The 23,656-nt window shown below is 31.7% G+C and overlaps 1 protein-coding gene across 2 annotated transcripts in view; it reads left to right on the top strand.

Moving 5' to 3' along the window:
• Samuel (SAM-motif ubiquitously expressed punctatedly localized protein) overlaps positions 1-23,656 on the top strand; it is a 277,721-nt gene that overhangs the window by 24,876 nt on the left and 229,189 nt on the right. For both annotated transcript variants that reach the window (XM_085944320.1, XM_085944321.1), the window contains exon 2: positions 13,249-13,810. In XM_085944320.1, coding sequence (XP_085800446.1) covers positions 13,756-13,810 — 55 coding nt within the window. In that variant the 5' untranslated portion in view covers positions 13,249-13,755. The remainder of the gene's footprint in view (positions 1-13,248; positions 13,811-23,656) is intronic.

The following is a 23,656-nucleotide window of genomic DNA, read 5'->3' as shown; positions in this document are numbered from 1 at the left end:
TTTCAAACTCTTTAACAACTTTAAAGTCAAATTACTCAAAACTTATATTCTTCAGTTTGTGTGTTCTGCCAGAACAGAGACGAAATTTTCTTATCGGAATTTAAAACACCTCGAATAACGTAGTTATTAACAATAATCTTCATAAATTGTAGATTGATAAAATCAATCCTCCGTACAGTAAAGGATGCGGGTTTGAATGCCTCTTCTAGGATTTGTCTAATATGAATGTTTCTGAGGTTTTTTTAAAACATGAATATGATGATTCATGTCTTATGTAGGTATATTAATTTGTTGGTTGCGCTTTTTGCAGTGGATTGTAATTTGGAGATGCTTGTGGACTACGGATCTAGGGGGGTGATGCCAGGCACTGACTTTTTATGTTGAGAGGGCTGGCGCGCTGGAGCTGGTTCGGTATTCATGCACTCACGCATCTCACTTTCACGGTTTCACTTGTGTTTTGGGATAAATGATGATGATACGTTCAGGATGGATGATAGACGCGACGTTTGCTCAAAACATATCAGATTTAGCGCAACGAAGGTCGAACAAATGCATCTTGGATAAGCCACTCTGTGGTTAACGCGGTTTCAGTCGTATCTATCGTATCAGATCACGGATACAGTCTTAGCTTTAATGAGCTTAGGCGCGTCCGCTGTCTTGAAGTAACTGAATCTAACGTAATCACGGTCGACTCATGACCCGTGACTGCTGGTCGCCTGGTCTTGTGACAATATCGGGGAATTTGAAGTAGGTGAAAAAAGGCGACCATAATTGGCCCAACCAATTATTATAATTATTAAAATATATAAATACAGTATTGTATTTAACTATTTTTCATATTTCATTAATTAAAATTTTGTACAAATAGCTGTACCTATTACTGTTTTATCTTATCATGACAGATTTGCCAACTTTGCGATTTTCTTGCCAGATGTAGCATTTTTTTAATTAGTATTTGAAAAATATGAAAAAATACGCATCTGGCATATAGCGTTAAGTCTATCGTTTTTCGACAACGCGAACAGCTTTAAAATTCTCATAAAAAAATCTGGAATATTACAATATATTTGCTTGAAAATCAACATGCAATATACGATATGTGATGTCCAAATTTTGTACTTACAATTATTTTTAGTTGTATGAATTATTTGTTAAGTATCGTACAAACAATGTCTATAAATATTACTTATTTTTTGAAATGCTAGTTTACTTTTAATTTTATGAAAATATATAATTTTTCTCACACTGTAGTCCTGATAATATTATAGTATGGTTCTTCTTCTTATTGTGCCATCCCCTAGCGGAGTTCGGTCACCATCAAGGCGATCTTATCTTTGTCGTCTGCTACCCGGAACAGTTCAATGGAGCTGCACTCCGATCACGGAGGTTCGTAAGCCACGAAATGCGACGCCGTCCTCTGCTACGCTTCCCATTGATCTTTCCTTGAATGACAAGTTGGGGAATGCTGTATTTTTGTCCTCTCATAATGTGGCCGAGGTACTGTAGTTTCCTGGTTTTGATGCTACGTAGAACTTCTCGGTCCTTCCCCATTCGATTGAGAACTTCAACATTTGTCACTCGGTCAGTCCAAGGAATTTTGAGGATGCATCTATACAGCCACATCTCGAAAGCTTCATGTCTCCGTGACAGTATATAGTATGGTTAAGAAGTAGTAACGTATATTTTGTTTTATAATAAAGTACCTACTGATTTTAACCAATAATATTGATAGTGAACACCACATTCGTATTTAAGGAAGTTTTTTCAGAGCTGTGAATGTTCTATCATAGACCTCATCCTGTAAATTTCACAATATTATTATTCATATACAAATACCTATCGCATGTAATACAAACAGGCGTTTAACGCTGACAAATAATAGGATATTGTTCACCTAAAATGGTGACACTAGAGCCCAGCATACTTACCGATGACTTGTGCTTGCAAAATTAAACAAAACCAATAGTGTCATCATTAGGGGAGACTAGGAATCAGTGTGACCATAATGCCTACAATTGTAATTTTTACTTTGGGTATTCGACGAAAATTTAAAAAAAATCTATATTATGTCGATATATACACAATATATTAAACAAAGTATTTCCGAAATGCTTTTTTCTGGCGTTTCTTATCGGGAGTGTCTCTGCATGTTTGTTGAACTTAGGTTCATAATAATATATTGTATAGTCTCGTTGTTTCGGCTGTTATGACAATAAGCTATATTTTTTTATGACATTACGTTACAAAATATAATATACTCTACGGTGTATCTGTTTAATGAAATAAAATAAATTTTCTGAATAGGTCATAAAGATAAATATAATATGTTTATATACAATTATTATTTTTTTCTATTTAATATTGAACATACTTAAAGTTTTAAGAATGTTAGATTCTTGATTATAGAAATAACACAATTTTTAAAACCTCAGAAATATACATATTAGAAAAAATCTATGCTAAATTTAAATTACCTCAATTAAAACGGAGTTATAAAAAATAATTTGCATAAATCATAGACGATAGAGAAAGCTTAAAGGCGAAGTATTTACATGGAAAGTGAAGAATGTGAGTTTGAGTCCCATTTTTTCCCTAGATTTTTTATAATATAAGTATACTTATGTTTTTGAGGTTTTTGTAAATTATAGTATTGTATTACATCATAGACTACGCCAGTAGAAGACGAAAGTGGACTTTATTGTGTCATGGTAATTTGATACATAAAAACATGTATTTTAAGCCATACGAAGGAAAAAGAAGTTTAAAATAATTTTAGATAATTTTTTGAAATATAGGCATGTTAAAAATGATTTTAATTAATTAAAGGACATTCACAAAAATGGCAGAGGGAATTTTCAGATTAAAGTAACACATACATATCTTTGTGAGCTGCGAGTTAAGTTTGTGATAAACGCATAGATTAAAAAGTATCATTCTACAGTGGTACCATGGGTACGGTAAAGCGATTCACAGTTATACTGTTTGTCACAATACTTGTTTCAATGCTAGGAAACAATACCAATTCAACTGCGAATCGCTTTTGCCGTACCTATGGTGCTACTGTGGAATGATACCTACCAGTAAACCGGAATATGTATTTTGATAATGATATTGTTAGGGCATTAATACAGACTTTAAACAATAGCCGTAGAAAATTATTTTTTTAGTTAGCTATCCACATTAATTACCTCTTGTTTTTTTATATCTGCGTCCACTTAGTACCTACATCAATGAGCGACAGTCATTATTTTTGGATAATTCATAATATATTTTATGTACTTGAGAACTTGAGGTACAAAACTGTGCGATGCCTACCAGCTTCCCCTTAGCCTTCTCACCTGTGACACTTGTATCGCGATTGTGTTTGAACGACTGCTGTCACCTGCCATCAGTCATTCATGTCACGACCCTGCGAGTGTGGTCGTAAACGCCAATGTAGTTGTCGTACGTGTGAGTCTGTTGGCAGAGCTAGTGTCGAGCCGGGCCGTAAGTCGAAAGGTCACATAGAGCGTGACCTCGCGACCTTGGGTCGTACGAAATGCATCACAATTGGGTAAAGCAGAATTTTAAGTCATTATACTGTTCTATTGTTATATTTCAAATGCCGTGTCAGAATTTGGGTCAATATTTTTTTGTTAGTTATACGAAATCATTAGATATGGTATTTTGAGGCATATTACTCTGCAAACCTTGTGCAAATGACCAAATTTTAAATACAAATGTTAGACAAGTACATACCGATATTATGCTAGTGTTATATATTCAGTTTTGTATGTTTTGAGATATAATTAAATATTATAAGTATGTAATATAATCGATTGAAAATCGAAGGCAACATGGATATATATTGTATTTGAATGAAACAATACCTTCTCGAATAACCTCGTTGAAGTTTTACTATACGACGTAGACAGGTGTATAACTCGATTTCCTTAAAAACTGAATATATAATATCTATAAAATAGTTCATTAATTAAAATAAAGTTAAAAACAAAAAAAAATATATGATAACACATATTCTAATTAATTAAATTAATATACGGACCGGTTCAGTTCAGTGTCCCGTTAAGTATGTAGATGAAAACGATCGTGATATTTATTAAATTAAGTCGAATACTTAAATAAGTTAAAGTTAATATATTATGTTTTCCACCAATAAATTAATGCATCGAACTAGCCGGCACTTCGTTGTCCCTAAGGTCATGGAATATTTTTTGGGTACCATTGGATTCAGCGATGATCTGTATTTTTGAACGGTGTAAAAGCATTATTAATAGATAATTAATTTATCATAATTGAGACTTCAGTTCAATATGAGTCGTAGGTGTCTCCGTCCCCTTATCTTTGGCATAAAATCCTTCCATATACTAAACCTTATAGGGGGGATATGCATTGCCACCAGGTTAAAACATCAGTTTGTCTTCTACGGCTTCTACTAAGGAGGCGGCCTTAGACTATAGATTCATCTAGACGCCACCCGTTGCATTGCTAAATGAAGCAGCGTGCCGTGCGTTTGGTATGTGGGCGAGGGAACGCATTCGTATACAAATGTTTGAGACCATAGACCATTTCGCTAGTGCTAAAGTGCTCGCACTAGACGCACAGATTACGTTTTAGTATTTTTAAGCGGTCAAAATGCAACCATTAGGTAAGATATCCATAATTTAAGTTATTTTAAAGAAACACTAGGTCACTTGATATTAAAATATAAAATAATGTACAAATAAATTATCACGAACATTTGTATCAACTTACATATGAAAAGTAATACCATCTTCTTGTTTCAGTAAGGCTACCACATTTTAATACAACTCACAGAACAATATTTTCTACTTAATTAACTAAAAATATTTACCATTGACTTTATGTTTAACACAAAACATATCAATTTTAGCAACACGCGCTCGCAGGTTATCGACACTTAGCTATGCAACAAACTAAGATTTGGCGGCGACACCATAGCAAACCATCTCACACATCTGTAAACCTTTTATCTTACTCTAGCGCGTGTCGCATAGATAAGGGTGCCGAATACTTTTTAACTCGCACTTATGTATCGTTTTTGTTCAGGCCTTGGAGATGGCATTTTATTTTTGCCATATTAATCCACCTTTATCTTTTCGATACATGGATCTTTTGTCTGTTTAGTTAGTATACGGTGAAGTAGTTTAATTTTTTTCGTCAGTCGAGAGGTCGAGACATTGTTCTACCCAGGTCGCCATGATACATTTTATTATAGTAATTAAACATAGTTATCACCATGATAACCTACTGCTTAGTCGTTATAAAAATGTGGAAACTGTAATATTTTTTGGCTTAACAAACGTGGGCTACGATCAATGTAAAATCTATCCGTATTGTCATTTCTACAATAAAAATTTACTTTTGCTCAGTGTCTATCATTTATATGTAATACCATTTCTATGGAAAGATTTATATCACGTTTACACGTGCATGGATTTACTGCTGATAGTACGTATTATCGCAACCATAACAAGAAAATCCACGTGTAAACACGTATTAGGTAGGTATCGTGTAAGTTGCATGCATGGCTTAGCAGCTTATTAAGTTGGAACTTGTGAACGTTAGCTACTGTGGCGAACCTTGTGGAAAAATAAAAAAACTACACCGCGCAGAGAATTTTGACGTTTACTAATTCAAATAGCACTATAAGGGATATGTACAATAACGTATATGACACAATATTCAATATTGATCGTTTAACAATTTAGAATTAGGCAGAAATTTATCTCTAGGATAGATAATTCAATGTATTGGTAGATTATTTGTGTTACCTTTTGAATTTGTTTTGATAAATGCCTGTTTTATAAAGATTATTTAGTTGAACATGTTCCTCAGAGGCGGACGAAACTGGAATGAAAGTGGAAAAAGTACTATAAAAATTTTGCATTTTGTTAAATTAAATATTAATACAATGCATTTCCACAATGAATTGACAGTTAACACAATAAAAGAAAGTAAACAGTAAATATCACGATAGTTTAATTTATACACTATTTGGTGCTAGTAAATTCATACACGTGGACAGGCGCTATTATATATCAGTAGGTATTTGTAAATCTTGACGATTCTATAAGGTCAAATCCAATTCACATATCTAATGCAGTATAATTTTTCATAATGATCGAATTTATTTTGAAATATCAATACTTACCCATATTTCAAACAATGGAACGAAATGTGCCAACTAACGTCTGACCTAAGATTCGAATTTTGAATTTTTCGAAAAAAATAACCTATCTATATAGAATAGCGTTCTACAAATTTAATAAAAATGAGCTTATAGAGTAGGTCAAATAATATGAAACATATTCATTGTTTAGAAATAGAGCATACTGACTGTTGCCCTAAACACAACATTAATACGCATGTAATGTCATTTATAAAATTTAATGTGTATCACTTGGTATTTACTATAATATAAATAATATGAAAATTGCATTATGATTTGATATACGAAAGTATTGAATATAAACATATCGGGATGTACTTTAAAAACAGTCACACTAATAATAAACATATACATCATCGCGATTTTATTTATATAAATTAAACCAATCAAAAAATTGTACACCAACTGGATTGATTATGTGCGATAAAGAAATTTAACCAACAATGAGGATACTAGAGAACCGTGACGTCTCTTGAGGGTAGACGGATCATGCGTTGCTTATGGGTGGCAATACTAAAGGGCGTCTAATGAAGGTATGAATGCGATTATTACAGCATTTGGAAGCTGTTGCGATTTTCCATGAAACAGATGAATAATATATTATTCGAATATATTTTAATATTACATGATAATATGGCTTTATTATTTTGGTATTTTTCTATCTACTGCGGACAAACACAGTTTGCAAGGAACTATTATTTTATTGAGAGATTATTTATGAACTGTTTGATTTGAAAGCTTTGCTATCGACTATTCATTATAATCAATACAATATAATATGTATTGGTTATAATGAGTGAGTGAGTGAGTGAGTGAGTGAGTGATGTCGATGTTGCTTCATTATCGACTGAGATCGTTAGTTTTATTTTATATACACTTCCTTATAAAGTACCAACATCTTAATTTAAAATCATCACAAGGGGTCTCCATACTATAGACCTCGACGTAGGTACCAAAAATCACCACTGTTTGAGAGTATCCTCAGTAGATTATGTGTATTTATTTTTTTAAGATTTTTGTAGCATTTGTCTACCAACCAACAATTTCGCATAAAATTTGCGACTAAAAATGAAAAGGGATGACATTCTAAGTATGATTAAGGGTTGCACTATCTCTAACGACGTCGCTACATCTAGGCTAGATCAAAATCATCAATCAAACTCAATAGATACAGATGTAAACAAAATAGTTTTGGTTACATTACGGCTTATTCGAGAAATAATGTAACATTTCATGGATTTAATGAGTTTCAGAATTTATTTAAAAATTTTATAAATCTTATCATTTTCAAAATTTTATACACGTCTTAATATTGTATAAACTTACTATGAACCACTTGGGGGTTACTTCTGTTTTTCTCACAGTCGCAAAGTCCACGAACCGTCACTGTCGGGATCAACGCTGATTCCATCTTAAAGTCAATTTACATGTATCTCCGTACTACGTCCGTTAAAAATATTAGCTGTATCGTACAATTGTTCCTATATTACATTTCGAATTTATTCACAGTACCTATCGTATTTGGTTCAATATATATATAAGTAACAGTCAAAACTGGAATGTTATGAATTAAGCACTGATGAAGAAATTGCATGAATAATTCGTTTTAAATATAACTTTAAATATCTATATAAGTAACCTTATGAGTGAGGATCATTGCCTTGATGATACGGCCGTTGGAAGCCTTCTACAGGGCATGGGTTTATCCCTGTTGGTGACCTGTATCAGTGGAGAAGCCATGGTATTCTTGATTTGACCTACCTTTACATGTAGTCATTCTTTTTGCGGAATATATGATCAAAAAGATGGTAACTTTGGAACAGGATTGACAGGAAAACTAAGTACCAGCCGTTATTAATTCGGATTTTGCTGATAATGGGCTCGTTCGTCGATTTGATTGCCCATGAAACTCTCAGTTTCTGCTTTCAGTATTTTTTTGCAATTGCTAATCTCATTAAATATAACGCTATGTTACTGTCTAATCTCTTCATTTGGAATGTTCGGTAGTTTTGTATTAACTTCAATTTGTTACTTACTACAATTTTTAATATTCTTAAATAACTACTACTAAAATATTTTAACTCTCCAATGGGTACCTTAACGTAAAGTGATGTAAATTCAGTCAAAGCACATTGTGCGATCTTAGTCTTGGGTAACTGCTCCTGAGACATTCCCAGACATAAAAAAGATGCTTCACATCCAAACTTAGGGTCCCGTGATACGCACGATTAAGACCAGGTGTGGTGCGGAGCGGGTGTGGTTTGGTGGGGCCATTAACTTCAATGATGTCTAATCTCTATTAAGAGAGGTGTATTCATAAATTTCGTCTTAAATTCTAAAGAAGTGTCTAGTTTTAGTAGAGAAACAGCACAGGTCAAATATCATATCTACGTCACTAAATGCATTATCAATGTTATAATGTATTATTTTGTCAACAAAAGTCACTGAGACGGACAGAAAATACGAATACTGAACTGAATTATCATATTACTGAGATGTGCAAATACGTCTTTGTAAAATGATCTCTTAGAACTCGATGCCAAAGTTCAAGGACGGTTCGTGGTGTAGGTATGTGAAAACCTATACAGGCGTATTGTATTACCTATTCTCTCGTTTATATTCAATACTATGTGAACTTTCCCACGTCGACATCGTCCGGGGTTATGCTGGTTGTAAGAATAAAAAAAAAATGAAGGTGCCTATGCATATTACTCTTGTTTAAGTAGTCTTTGGGTACATAGAGGTCAGCACGGGTCGCTGGGCCGGGAAATATATTAATGTTTTTTTTTTAATCACACACTTGGAATTTTGTTAAATATTTTAAAACTTATGTCTGTCGTAGGATCTTGTTTTAGATAACAGATTTATACATATAGATATATACTTACAACGTGATTTATGTTTAATATTAAAAATATATTACAACATATTATATTGTTAATATTGTGGATGTAAAAATAATAGGCAGTTACTCGAGTTGTAACAATGTGAAAGAAGTTGATAGTTGAAAAAAATATTTATTTTTAAAATGAAAGTATAAATTTAATGTATTTTTTCAATAGTGTTTTAACATATTTTTATACAGTAAACCTATTACGTGTAGGCTATAATCCTTTTGTGATTTTGATTGCACTTTTTTAAGGAATCATCTTTCGACCATGTACGATCGTAATATGATCATATTATGGGCCTCCACAGAGTAGAGGTTTGTATTAACAGATTTTTTTTTACGAGAAATGGATGTCAGCTACTTGCTCAACGTATTAGGTCCATACCCTGACAGACAAAAATTGAAAAACAATATGTGTACTTGCCAGACCCAGTATTCGAACCTGAGACCCACGGCGATATAGTCCAACGCTTAAGCCGCGCGGCCACCGTGGGTGTACGGAATACGGTACCTATAAAAATGATGTATACACGAATATAGATTTCTTTCTATATTATGTAAAAAAATAATTAAATTTTGTACTGGTTAATTTTTACACTAAAAAGTTCTCTATTACTATTAATTCTAATCAGTCAAATAAACGCTTTATATTATTTTAAATTAACTGTGGCATCTATGAATGAAAACTATAACTATTTTGTAACCATAATTTGTCCACTGTAGAGAACCGCTAGTTTTTAAATAAAATCATATTCACACAAAATATATAAGTACCTAATAATAAAGTTAATTGCCGTAATGCAACAGCGTGCCTTTAAGAGTAACTGTGTACTATATACATATTACATACCTACATCGTCGTTGAACTAGGTATTTAAACCACAAGACAGATAAATAAATAAAATTTAGATAGGCTATACCCCAATATACTACATTTTGAAGCAGGTTTTTGAATGTGTGAGTGTCCTACGAAAATTAATACACACAATATAGACGTGCAATAGTATGTGTCGCAACCTTCAAATACACCAATATTGGTTACTAACTTAGACACCAAAGCTTAGAATGACGTATTTTTGATACGTTCGACACTAGTTTAAGTTTATCCCATATTATTCCACACTCGAAATCGGTTGCCTGTTACTCCACACCCATTAAGTATTTCAGTTCCTATTAATTTTGTGTTAAAACCTTACATTGACAAAATTGTATTGAATAGAATAACTACCGATAAAACATAGTATGTCATATTATAGTGTATTGAACTACATTGGTATATATATACAGAAACGATTTATTGGTAAAAGTGTTATATTATATTATAGAATACAATATAATATATATATTTAAAATTGTTTCGAATTAACTGAATCACAGGCAATAGTTTTGAGAGTTATTTTTTTCCCATTAGATTGATTACCAACCATTATGTTTCAATATTATTATTATTGTATGTAATCAATAGGTGCTATGCCTATTAGTACATGTTTAATCCATTAAAAGACTTGTGAGGTCTATCACCATGAATAGAATCAAAACCGGCATGATTGTAAATTCTATAATAACTTCTGTAGAATCAAATCAAATGACTGATAGATCGTTTATATCATAAACTGTTATGATGTATTTAAAAAAAATGAATGGCAAATGATAGGTTATAATTCAAAATAATTTAATGGGCACTGTAAAACATTTCTAAAGTGACTTGATGGACATAAACATTAAATTAGCCAAAGCTGTACATATTGTATTGAATATTAAATTGGTAATTTATTGCAGTGAGAAATAGCGATATAAAATAATCATTTTTATAATTTTACTAATTTTCTAATTTCTAATCTAGAATTTAAGTAGTGAATGTAACTCTGAAATATTTAATGTCACTTTTAATTGACATATACAATAACTTAGGATACAACGGAATACGCGGTCAGAAGATTCTATCGTATCGTGTTAATTATAACATACAATACAAATTAAATTAAATTAACTGACAGGGCTTTTGGAGTTGAACTTAATAGTCAATTTGCCATAAAATACAACAAACAAAACAAATGGTGGTTAATTTTTTTTTGTTGATTGTTTCGCATTTTAAGTGCACTGAATTTTCAGTGCCGGAGAAAAAAAGGACACGGAAACGGAGATCTTTCGGTATTATCAAACGTTTTCAGTCAGGCTGTGTGAATGACTATCGAAGCGAAGCCTTTTAGGTTGTTGGTTGTTGGGCGTATTTTATCATTAAAGCTTTGCCTATTCACAACGGGGTTGATTTAATTTTATATGTGAGACAACTGGGGCACCACCGTAATCTGCATTATAATTCGCACCGTGAGTGTAAAACCAAGGCATCTGCAATTTTTTCAATTTCGAGATTAAATGCAAAACAACTGCAAAAGTCGTGATCTTGATAATGTAAAAGTGAAGTATCTGAAAGAACATGCAATATAATGTAGATATAAACCAAATATCATGTTTTTTTTAGAAACTCTATTTATCCTAACGAAACGAAGACTTCAGACGTTAATATATCCAAAATATGTCTTTTGCAGATGCGCCTTGGTTTTACACTCACGGTGCAAATTATGTGATTATATTTTTTTCACTGTGTTATCTTGTCATAATCCTCTCTGAAGGAACATTGCCAACTTTGTGTTTTTCTTTTGCTAGATCGAACACAATTGAATATTATGCATGTAGTTATAATATGTATATATGTATGTATATTATGTATATATTAGTCAATTAGTGTATGATATTAAAATCTGCCATGTTTAACCAACGCCGTATAAAGTACCATTTCAATATTTGTAATAGATATGCAACAGAAAAAAAATGATACAGTCTCAGGTCATAGTGTCTATTCAATTTTTCACGAAATTTGCCGAAGGCATTACAGTCAATATGTATTGAAAAGCCACCTTCGTTGAGATAACATTGATAAAAATTCACTGATAACGCCTGTTTTATCAATTGGGACCATCGGTCACAGACAGGAGTCAAACACGCTACTGATAACATCACGATACGAGATTTCCCAGTCGGCCACTGGCTTGACTGGTAACCTTGCAGATATATGATCTTGATGGCGAATAATTTCAGAATCCACAGTTATTATTTTTATAATATTATATCAATATTTATTAGCTATTTTTTGATCACTACAATAATTGATTGTCAAGTGAGGGCGCTGTAGTCATCAATATCAGCTGTGGAGTTTAAGAACGTAGAATATTTGTTAAGAGAAGATGACCACCTGAATACTGTTATCGAAACTTGTTGTATCTCATGCATCTTGCTGCTTATAGGCATTCCGCTCATGGGAATACTTAAAAAAGATGAGACTTAAAGTAAAATTTCAGCCAATACCTAGGCTATTGCATTTCAATGACGGGTCGCTCACGGCAAGACTGGAATCTCTCAGTTTTAAAACGTTCACTACTAAGCTGAAGAGAAACGACATGATAGTCTCCTAGTCTCACAGTTTCCAGTCTCCCATAAAACAGTGGTGCCAATATTAGTAGATACGATGAAAAATCATATTTTCTTACCAAAATTGGTAGCACTGAACTGAACTGAACAAGCAATAACGTCAAAAGTTAAAGATGGGCGAACCAACTTTTAATTTAAATTTGTGGCAGATGTTGAGAAATACTCCTGCCTGTATAATTATAGGCTGCCTGAATATTCCCGTAAAGATATTACGAAAAAAGCTTAGAACGAAGTAGGAAAGACAATGGGTTTGACAGTTTGAGGTTATGAGATTATTATTGCAAGTGAGTTTCAGTAGCGTCATGTGCGAAGCATCAGTCATTGGCTAGTTTATGAGTTCCATCAGCAACCAGTTCGTGGGATTTTAGTTTCTCCATCATCGAAAGGCCATGGTGTTATATTTTTTGTTATGTTATGATTATTTCTTTAAAATTAGATGTTACACTTTGTTTGGGGTACAAAAATGTGGTTCTAAGTCAAAATAATAGACTAAGCAGGTATATATTTTACAGTTTTGTTAGGATTACTTATGATAAACACGGTAAATACTTAAATACACGCTGACAGCCTTTTACTTTAGAATTAATTATAATTTTTGTCAGTGTTAATTAGTGACTATTGACAAATTTTATAAATGATACTCATACAATAACGTTTATATTAAATTTATTTACAGAATAATAACGGTGTTTTAAATCTAAATTGTTACAAACAACAATGCTTTCAACGACATGAAATATATTATATTTTATGAAAAGTGAGCAGTGCTTACAACCAAACATATAAGTGTAATAATAAGCAAAACACTCAATTAAAAACTAATTTGCAATTGGTAACATGACGTGTTAAGTTACTTTTTAAATAATAAAATAGTGAAACAGTGAAAATACAAGGGTATACAATTTTGGAAATCCAAATTACGAAAAACATCTTTACATAAAAAAAGCCGCTAAAATATCAAGGCACTAAAGGTTAGTGTATGAAAAATATATAAGACATTGGATATCGCTGAAGCAATGTCTTCGGTCGGAGCACACTCCTCGTGACACAAGAACACACATTCAAGATCTTTCACCCGGAAGGTCGAGGGCGGAATATCAGAGCAGTTGGATCAGGCGCTCAAGAAGGCCCGAAGATAGCGACTGTGGCAGCTAACATTGTGAGGGCGGCTACGGCGCCTGTCATGCGGGAAGTGGACGCCGAGACGCCGGTCGTCTGGCCGGCCTGGTGTTACTCAGGTATGAACAAACATGTTGTATTTATTATTACTGTACTACTTGTACCTTCCTCTAAGTATTTATGAGAGCCTGATACTTTTTATTTTATTATTAAAAATAATAAGTTACTTACCAAAAAGCATATTTGATTTCAGGCTTATGTTTTCTGTTTTATTCCGTTATTTATTACGTTCTTCAAAATTATTTAACAAAAAGCAATCTATAATATACTATAGTTTATTTGATTGTATTATACGTAAAATCCTATGTACGTAGGCATTGGAATCATCTACTATTTTGCTTTTAACTGGATCTATAAAAAATCGTTTTTCTTGGGACATTCGGGACACTTGGGACTCGTTACTGTCTGTCTTCCTTATACAACGTCAAATACTTTTTCATTTGACCTTTGACATCTTGTCAGTATTATTTAATATAGTGACATTAACATAACATAATTTATCGGCAATAATATTCTATAGTCATTATATTAATACTACAGACTAAAGGTACTTGATGGAATTTAAATTCTAATGGATTTAAGCAACGTTTAAGCAATACGTTACCATTGTTCCCAGAATGGACTATTTTACACCTCTTGAGTATATAATTTTTATTGTTTATTTTAATTACTAATGATCAATTAGGTTTTACGATTTATTATACGCTTATTGAGTGTATTATTATTGATAAGGCGTGGGGTTTTTTACAAACATTTCAACTATTCATAATTTGTTTGTTATATATTTTTATTAAGATCCTCAACTTAATAGGTAGATGATAAAGTGTTTACCTACTTTATTGTATTAATTTGTTGTATAAGTTAGAGTTAATAGTATTCGTTGTCAGTGTGTATTTGCCTTTTGGTGAGTGTACATAGTGTATGAAGATGCCGAAATGCGAAACCCGGGTCACAAAAAACGAATCAAATGGAATAGTACAAAACTTAAATCCATTAGAGTTTAATTTATTGTTTTTATGAATTCCCACCAGTTACAGAAATAATTGATAATATTTTTGGATTGCCCTGATAATACTTGAAGTTATTTCGTTAAATTATTGACTATGAGTACGTGTGTAAATTTAATAATAATAATCTACTTTGATAGTTTTAACAACTGTCGATTCTTTGCGGTATGATTTTGCGTAAATGAATTAAATTACAACACAATCAATTGTGGGATTACTGCCAAAAGTTGGTAAGTCTCAAAATCATGTTATGAAGTAATAATTGCAGTTTAAAGTTTGGCACCCCCTCTGAAATCAGGCATAATGTTAATTTCTTTTTGCTTTATGTACATGTTCTATATACTTTATGATCATGATTTTTTTATAGAATACGTATTTATATATAGAAACTTAATCCGTTGTTAACTCTAAATACCTAAATAATTGACTTATCAACTTTTGGCAGAAACCCCATTTAAAATGGTACTTAATCCACATATTTTTAATCAGTAGTGATCTACTCAACTTATAAATTGTCAAAGTCTATTTGAGTGGACGTAATCAGTCTTGATCTTTATTAAATTAAGTGGATTAATTATTATGCTATAATATATTGTTTGTATTAAATATATAATTAATATTGATAGATTTCTTTGTATTATAAAAAAAATGTGAACAAGGTCAAGGATTACAATATGGCCACAACTATTGCGTCGTATATATAACTAAACTAGCATTTTTTTTTATTAAGTATGATGTTTAAAGAGAAACTGACAACTTTTGTGAACGGCCGAAAATCGCTGACATTTTGAAACACTACGCAAAACAAAAACTGTGTAAAACGAGCATCAATCAAAATATGTACGAAACATTTTTTTTTGTTATTATATGCAAAAATATGAATTCCCACAGTATCACCGTATTCAGTTTGCAGTTTTATGCACGCTCGAGACAATGGAAAATGGAACCTAAAACTACTTTGTTTGCAAACTAAAGGTGTACCTATCCCAGACGGCAATAATTATTTTTACATTTCGAACACCTTCCATTATTGTGAGGTGATTTTAACCGTTTTTTCGGAAAGGTCACAGTCGTTTTGAGTAACTGTAGCCTTTTTAAAGTGATTATTAAGTACACCGCGAATTTGTTACACAACTCTATTAAAATTGGCGTTACGATAGTTCGAGCAATTTGTAAGACATCATTGATCATTTTGATTATTTAATTGATAAACAAATTTTAACTATTTAATACATTAGATATTAAGAGCGTATATAAGTGAAACGGCAAATAATTTTCAACTATAAGTGCGACGAAATTTTGGACTCGCTGGCAATCGGAGAGCGAAAGTCGAGCTGTGAACACGTCAATTTGTTTCGTGATGGCGACGGGGGTATTAATTCTTAAATCGTGCGAAGATGACTAAAAAACGTTACCCATTTACTTGAAAAAGAAAACATCTCAATGAATATACTATTATTATTAGTAATATAATAACAATAAACATAACATTAAATGGACGCATGTTGGATTTTTATGACAAATTATATTTCGTTCGGCTCGCGTCATTTGCACAATCGTCAAGATCATTTTAGATCATACCTCAGCTGAGGTATAGCCTTAAAAAAGTGTGTGTTATTTTAGGCGAAGATCAAAATTGGATTGTAGTGCCAAAATGATGGATAGATATTATACATAATGTGTACGGAAATTTGTAGTTTGCCGTATCACACCGTGAAATATTGTATCAGAAACATATTGTCGTATATTAAAGACCATCCAACTTCTTTGGGTTGTCTAATACTGAGTTAAAATTATTCATTTCTAAATAAAAAGCGGTTCTTGTTGGTTTACAGAAAGCCAGCGGCAAACAAATTTTGAAACAAGCCGATATATTTACTGCATTATTTGTTAGGTTAGGTTAGGTTTTCATTCTTGAAGGAAATTATTATCTGCAATGTTCCACGAACAACGCGTATTTTTTTCATCGCAGTGCTATCGAGATGACCGTATAGTATACAGTCATCTCTTTCCGTACGATTTATATATAATTTAATATTTTTCAGTGTAAGACAGTTATTTTTTATCGAGACTATAAAGTAGTTACCTATGGAAAAGTAAAAATCGTATATTCGGTCAGGTGATAACGGCCACGATGGCCGAGCAGATACACGTCAGATTTGTAATGTCGTGGGTTCTGGGTTAAAATCACAGGTCTGACAAAAATTCAAATGTTGTTTTTCAATGTGTGTTTGAATCCAGAGAATGGACCTAATATGTTGTAATCATAAAACAAAAACAGAAGTCGAAGCAGAGGAAGAGCGTCTGCGAGAAGGATGGAAAGTTTTGATCGCTCAAAGTATGGCGAAATTCAAATGTGGTCACGATCCTCAGCCATGAGTGTACGACCAAAAAGAAGATAAATGAATATCCAATGCAAATCAGCTAATTTAATCATTATTTTCACTAACTTATTTTCGTCTTAATTTTCATACTGTATTAAGGGTCAATATTAATAAAGGAAACTTCAATTTAACATATTATTTACAAAGTCTTATACTGGTATGTATACACTATATTATAATAATATGTACATGGACATAAATATATTACATTGTCTATTGAGAACCGAAACCAATTAACAACATTATCACGTGGTCGTTGATTTATCGAATAGGTTTAAATTCAGGATCTTGTTTAGTTTTTTTTGATCAAAGCATATTACTACTGTAGCATACAAATTCGTCAATTATTTATTGAATATGTTGGCTGCCGTGTTTTCCGATTGACTTGTAAAAAGGTTGATACTTCGACCTTCCATCTTGTGACAATGCGTTGGCCTTTATGATGTAGGTGAGTGCTTGTTTGCTTGTGAATCAGCAGAGATATTAAACTGACATTTAGATTTTTATCCTATATTGCTTTAGTTAGTACAGCGTTATTTTCTGCGGCCGCAGGTGTGAATTCGTCTACGAGTCTTGCAGAAATTACTTGTCGAAAATACATAATTCTTAAAAATCTCAGAAGTACACTTATCCTTTTTGAACTGAGTGGAACTCCAATTTTCAAAAATTGTAAAATGATCAATTAAGGTTTTTAAAATATATTGTAAAGTTATCGTAACTGACGTCTTACGTTAGCCAAATTTTACTATTATCTTATCAATAAGTAAATATTACAATTTTTTATTCGATACATACTAAATATACGCGGGATTTCTCATGCTTCATTTTAATAAAAAATTACTTTCACGTAAGCTGGTTAAAGAAATAAAAAATTGTTAATTCTTCCCTTATTGTCATTTATCATACTTCCGCGCCGAGACTCTCCGATTGCTTTAACCGAGAATTCTTAAATTTCATATGGCGCAGTCCAACTATCTCAATTTCGGCTGTTCAGGTCTTCTCTTGCACTCAGGGATTGCGTGTATAGCCCGCCTTACAGGTATATCCTTCGTCATTCTATACAGTTGGCGGATACAACATCTGAATTTTCATATGCCACGTGATCTTTTAACTCTCATAAAGTGTGTACAGCTCCTCACTACACCATGACCTTTAAATGCCATCTTCTTGAAAAGCCCCAAAGATTCTTCTCAAAACTCACCTCAAAGATATAAACATTTTTCTCATCCTGTTTTATAATGTGTGTGAGTGTTTTACATAAGGTTGTTTTGGTTTTCCTTGAGAGTATCTTGTTCTTCAAACATGTGACATGACAGACATTTTAGTCTTCAAATGACCAAAATAGCACATGTTGGCGAGGGTGATCCGGCGATTTATTTTGTCACTTATGTCACTAATTTTTATCTAAACGGACCTTAGTTAACCAAGTGAATCCACAGTTTCAAATGCATCGCCGCCAATGATAAAAATGAAATCATTTTATGTTAAAACTAAAATGTACATGCTTTGTAGATATTCACGACTAAATTCATATGGTTTATGGTACAACTCAACAAAATCCATCTGTGGTCGACGCGCTGGACATGGCTGATTTATAACAAGAAATAATAAGAAGCTATATAGTCGCAAAGGGCAAAAAGCATCTCTACTAAATACTCCAATTTACTGATATCAGACTTTGCATTTGATTTACTTTCTCCTATATATTAGTTATAGTGTTAGAGTCAAAATAACTTAACCACATAATAATAATTAATAGCTATATTAATATTTAATAGCCCCTGCCTATTTTGATCCAGTGACATTTAAGCAGGTGATGTGGTGCGATAGATTCCGGGTTCGATTGCTGTGACTAGAGTGAGGTCGTTTCTAGATTGACAAATCAAAATATCAATAAATAATTTATTCAATTATAAAATTTCTGAGCGGGCGGGTATGGTAAATAACTTTGTGAGCAACTTAATATGAATATAATTATTAGAAATATTAATCTTAATGTGAATACTCTACTTACCATTCATAGGCACTTAGAGGAAAAATACGAAGCTTGCAATTTTAGAGATTTTGTTGACAATTTACATTTTAAAGGACTTTAATTAATAAATACGTTATCTAAAAACATTGAGAAGATCGATATTTACCCCCTCCCCGTGATTCCGTCATATTATTTTTTTATTCTCACGTTTATTTTCTATGTTTAGTTTATTAAGTTTGTCTAATGGACAGAAAAGATTTTCAGTTCATAATTTTGATGTTTTTATATTTATTTAAAAGAAACGATTTCATATAAAATATAACTTGAAATACTTTTTTTATTTATTCGTGCTTAACTATTTTAACCATACAAAAATTAGATTTGATATAAATAAACATGTTAAGTATATATATATTTATTTATCGATGTTTTTTATAGTAAATATAAAAAAATAAGACTATGAATTTGTCATTTGAACTTGATAAACCAAATTTTATAAATCAACATGACCATAAAATATTATGAAATAATAAGATTGGATTTAACAAACTCACATTTTATAACGTTTCATTTTTCTTTTTAATGTTTTTAGATACGTACATAGGCATTTATCAATTAAAATACTTTAAAATGTAAATTATCAAAAAAAAAATCAAATTTAAAGGTTAGTATTTTTCTGCTAAATGTCTCTAGTAGTCTAGTAGGTGAAGTATTCGCCTTAATTCATATTCAAGTTATTAGGTAGGTACCTAGTATTGTGTTGAGCTATAAAAAAACTTAAAAAATGTATAAGTACAATGTCGCGCTAAAAACAAATTATTTATGTTGTGTGTAAAAAAATATCCTAAAACTAAGTATGGATATTATATTACATACTGCGCTTTTTATTGATAAAATAAAATAATAAATAATGTGAGTTTATTAATCATTGAAAATAGAAATATTCAAAAGGCCATCTCTACACGGAAATAACGTATATGGCTCTTCTACTTAAAGTCTAAATTCTTTGATTGTGGGTGATTTTTTTATAATTTATTTACAGAGTAATTATAAATATAGTGTTAGAAATAACAATTATGTCAGTTGTATATTTTTATGTCTCGTACATATTTCCATAATTTCGTCATTATGATAATATTATCAATTGGTAATAATAGCGCCTGTACACGTCCATTGATTTACTTGCACCAATAGTGTGCATTTTAGTTTGTTTTTTTTTACCGGCAGGTTCGCTACTATCGTTCTACTGAGCAGGCGCAGATATTGCACTGTCCAATTGATGAGTGAAAATTCAGAAGCTTCTGAACTTTTTTGATTCATGCATGCAATCTTGCAATTTGTACGATAATACGTGTTTACACGTGCATTTTTTTGTTGTGGCCGCGATGATACGTACTGTCAGCAGCAAATCTCTGCACGTGTGAACGGGGTGTAAAACAGTTACAAATTAATATTAACGGCCCACATGCTCAGCGTAGGTCAAAATTGAATTTTTATTGTATTTTCAAACTTTTTTTTTCTTTTATTTTATAAATTGCAATAAATTGACAAACTATAATTGAAGTAGGGAGTAAAATGATATTAACGCGCGTGTTTGAACATGTACCTAAAATAACTATGGCTACGGCCGTATGTTGTAGCTTAACCACTGGGGAATGCCAAAAGAAATGGCGTATTTCAAAAAAACACTACAGTATTCTTAGGTCAATAATTATTATAAAGCAATCATTATTCGTAAGATGTTTATCAAACTTGAATGTTCAAAGACATAGCTTATAATTATTATCTTTAGAATTATCTTCAAATGTGTTAATCTTGCCGATTTTTTGAATAATAAAATGCCTAATTCTTGTAAAATTTGAGATCACAGAGATTATCAATATATTTTTTTATTGTGAATATTTTACTAAAATTATCTCGTCATAAATTATACTAATGGTTTTATAAATGCGTTTAAAAATTAATAAATGTAAAAAATCTTAACACCACTGCACATTCATGTACCGAAATATGACTATATTCTAAAACATTAGAGCGCGAGGTTTAAAAGAATACTATTTTATGTAATAAAAATACTTTATGCAGTCATCAAATGTTTAAAATAAATATAAATGATAATAAGGCTTCAAAATTATATAAATAGATTATCTACTACGTTTAAGGAATGTCCAGGATCATGGTTTGAAAATGCAATAAAAGCTCCATTTTGATCTACGCGCGAGCATGTCCCCCCTTACTACAATATTTTTGTACACTGTTCCATATTCGGATTAACATTAATTGTCATCGAAAATAGTATAATTAATATTGTGTTGTTAAACAATTGAGAACATCTTAGTACAAAACCAGTTTTTTTATAACTATACATCGGATATAACTATACATCGCATATTACAAGATAAAAAGAACTTTTTATATACAACGTTTTTAAATCTGTTGAATTATTATGCTCAATATGCTTAAACTTGATATGAAGTAAATAAAAAACAAACACATATAGAATACTGAAATGTCATTTTGACATTTCATTTTGATTTCTATAGTAACGCACGTATATATTAATAATTAAGTTGCTAGGACCACCCCCTTAGCAACCAATAATTGTCTTACTTTTTACGGATTTTTCTGAAATAACTTTTCATACAAAACAGAATTAACTGAAAATGAATTCAATTATGCTTAAAGATGGCTAAAAGTAAAAAAAGAATGCATTGGCATCGTGTTCTGATATATTCTAAAAGTTTCAGATGTCTAGCTAGTCGGGAAGTTAGTTAAAAATCGATTTCAAAATTTGTACTGGACAAACAACCACCGGAAAAATAAGAATACGAGCTAATAAAAACGTTAAAAAAACAATGATAACTTAAAAAGATAATCGTGTGTGTGTTATTTCTAAAACAATATTTGTCCAAGTAACAATGATTAAAAAAAAACAGTAAATAGCTTTTAGTACTTACGCACATACTTGTTATGGAAATAATTGTGATAAGTACACTTTTTTCTACCATAGAATAACGCCTACTGAATTTCGGGGAACATTGCCTATGGATAATTTATTATCTAGCAAAAAAATCGACGACGCTCTTATTGAATCTTAATTAAAACAACATGTATTATAGGTTTTTATTTGTTATGAAAACTTAGGTGTATAAATTATCAACTCATGATTTATTCAGAATGGCAATACATTCGTCTCTGTTCTGGCAGAACACACTAACTGGAGAATACTAGTTTTGAGTAATTTGACTTTGAAGTTATTAAAATGTTTGAAATGGTCTATCATGTGAGTTTATTAAGTAATCGTAAAAAGGATGACTTTAAAATAAAGACTGTTTATTTATTAAGAAGGTTTCCAAACGGTAAAGTTTGAAATAAGGAACATTTTGGTTTATCTAACTCAATATGTCATTTTTTCGAATTAGTGTCTTCTGCCAGAACAGTGACGATATGAGAAAAGTTGTATGAAGAATGTTTGTAGTTTGTATCAAATTTTTACCATTCCGTTGTACAAAATAAATTCAATACAGAAATTGTTTATGACGTATAAGAATATTTTTTACACTGTGTAGTGGAAAATTGAGTTTTGACTATGCACAGATGCAATTTTTTAGTGCATAAAATTACGTACGTAAGAAGAATGTGATTATTGCCAAGGATGTTATTGTTGACTGCACTTACATCACACCTATTACATCGTTTTATATCATTTGGTGTCGTTCCGATTATTTTCTGTCAAAACTATAGAACTGCACGATAATTTTGTATGTTTGTTTTAGGCCAGTACGTTAGGATTAGGCGGTAGAGTAAACGAACCTTATTATTAGGCTACTTACTTACCAATGACTCCAAACGCGCCAGTCGTAGTGTTGGCACTAAATGAGTTAAGTGGCGATTCTGTATCATTTTTTTTATTGTTTATTATAATCATGTGAAGTTCAGCTTGTAAGTATTAAGAGAATCAGGCCGATAAAGGGTTACATTTCTGCCAAAGTACAGCACTCTAGCTCGCGCAATGATCACGGGTACGGTCTTGGGACTTGACCGTGCGTTGATCTGGACTATCATAATTATTGTCTATCTTAATACTTTGGACGCTGAAGACGCACCTGGCGCGTAATGACCAGGCGGCCGATCGATGTAATTAACGTGCATTTTAAAGGTAATAATTAAAAAATAATTATCTAGTCAGCAGCGAATGAGATAACTGTGAAAAAACAAGAATAACTATCCTCCCATTTGTAAAGCAATGGATATATTTAATCAACTTACATCTGATATGAATAGAATTATTCCACTTACTTCGTAGCAGCTTGATTGGAAGGTATTTAAAAAGAATTAAAATTTAAAATACGGTCAGGTTACTCCGTCAAATTTTTATTCACTGTACTGTAAAATGTATTTTTTTGATCATGTTTATTGTAAGCTACAGAACAGTAAACGTACAAAGTGGCTACGGGTGTATTTTCTTTAATGAAGCCGGTTTATTATTAATACGGTGAAGTATTCAGGGGTTGTGTCACATGTCAAAAAGTATATGTG

Source organism: Rhyacophila brunnea, unplaced genomic scaffold (genome assembly GCF_057557595.1).
Source record: "Rhyacophila brunnea isolate RB1 unplaced genomic scaffold, BYU_Rbru_1.0 scaffold_17, whole genome shotgun sequence".
Lineage (NCBI taxonomy): Eukaryota > Metazoa > Arthropoda > Insecta > Trichoptera > Rhyacophilidae > Rhyacophila > Rhyacophila brunnea.
Note: the sequence above shows the minus strand (reverse complement) of the source record. Positions and strands in the feature narration are given on the sequence as shown.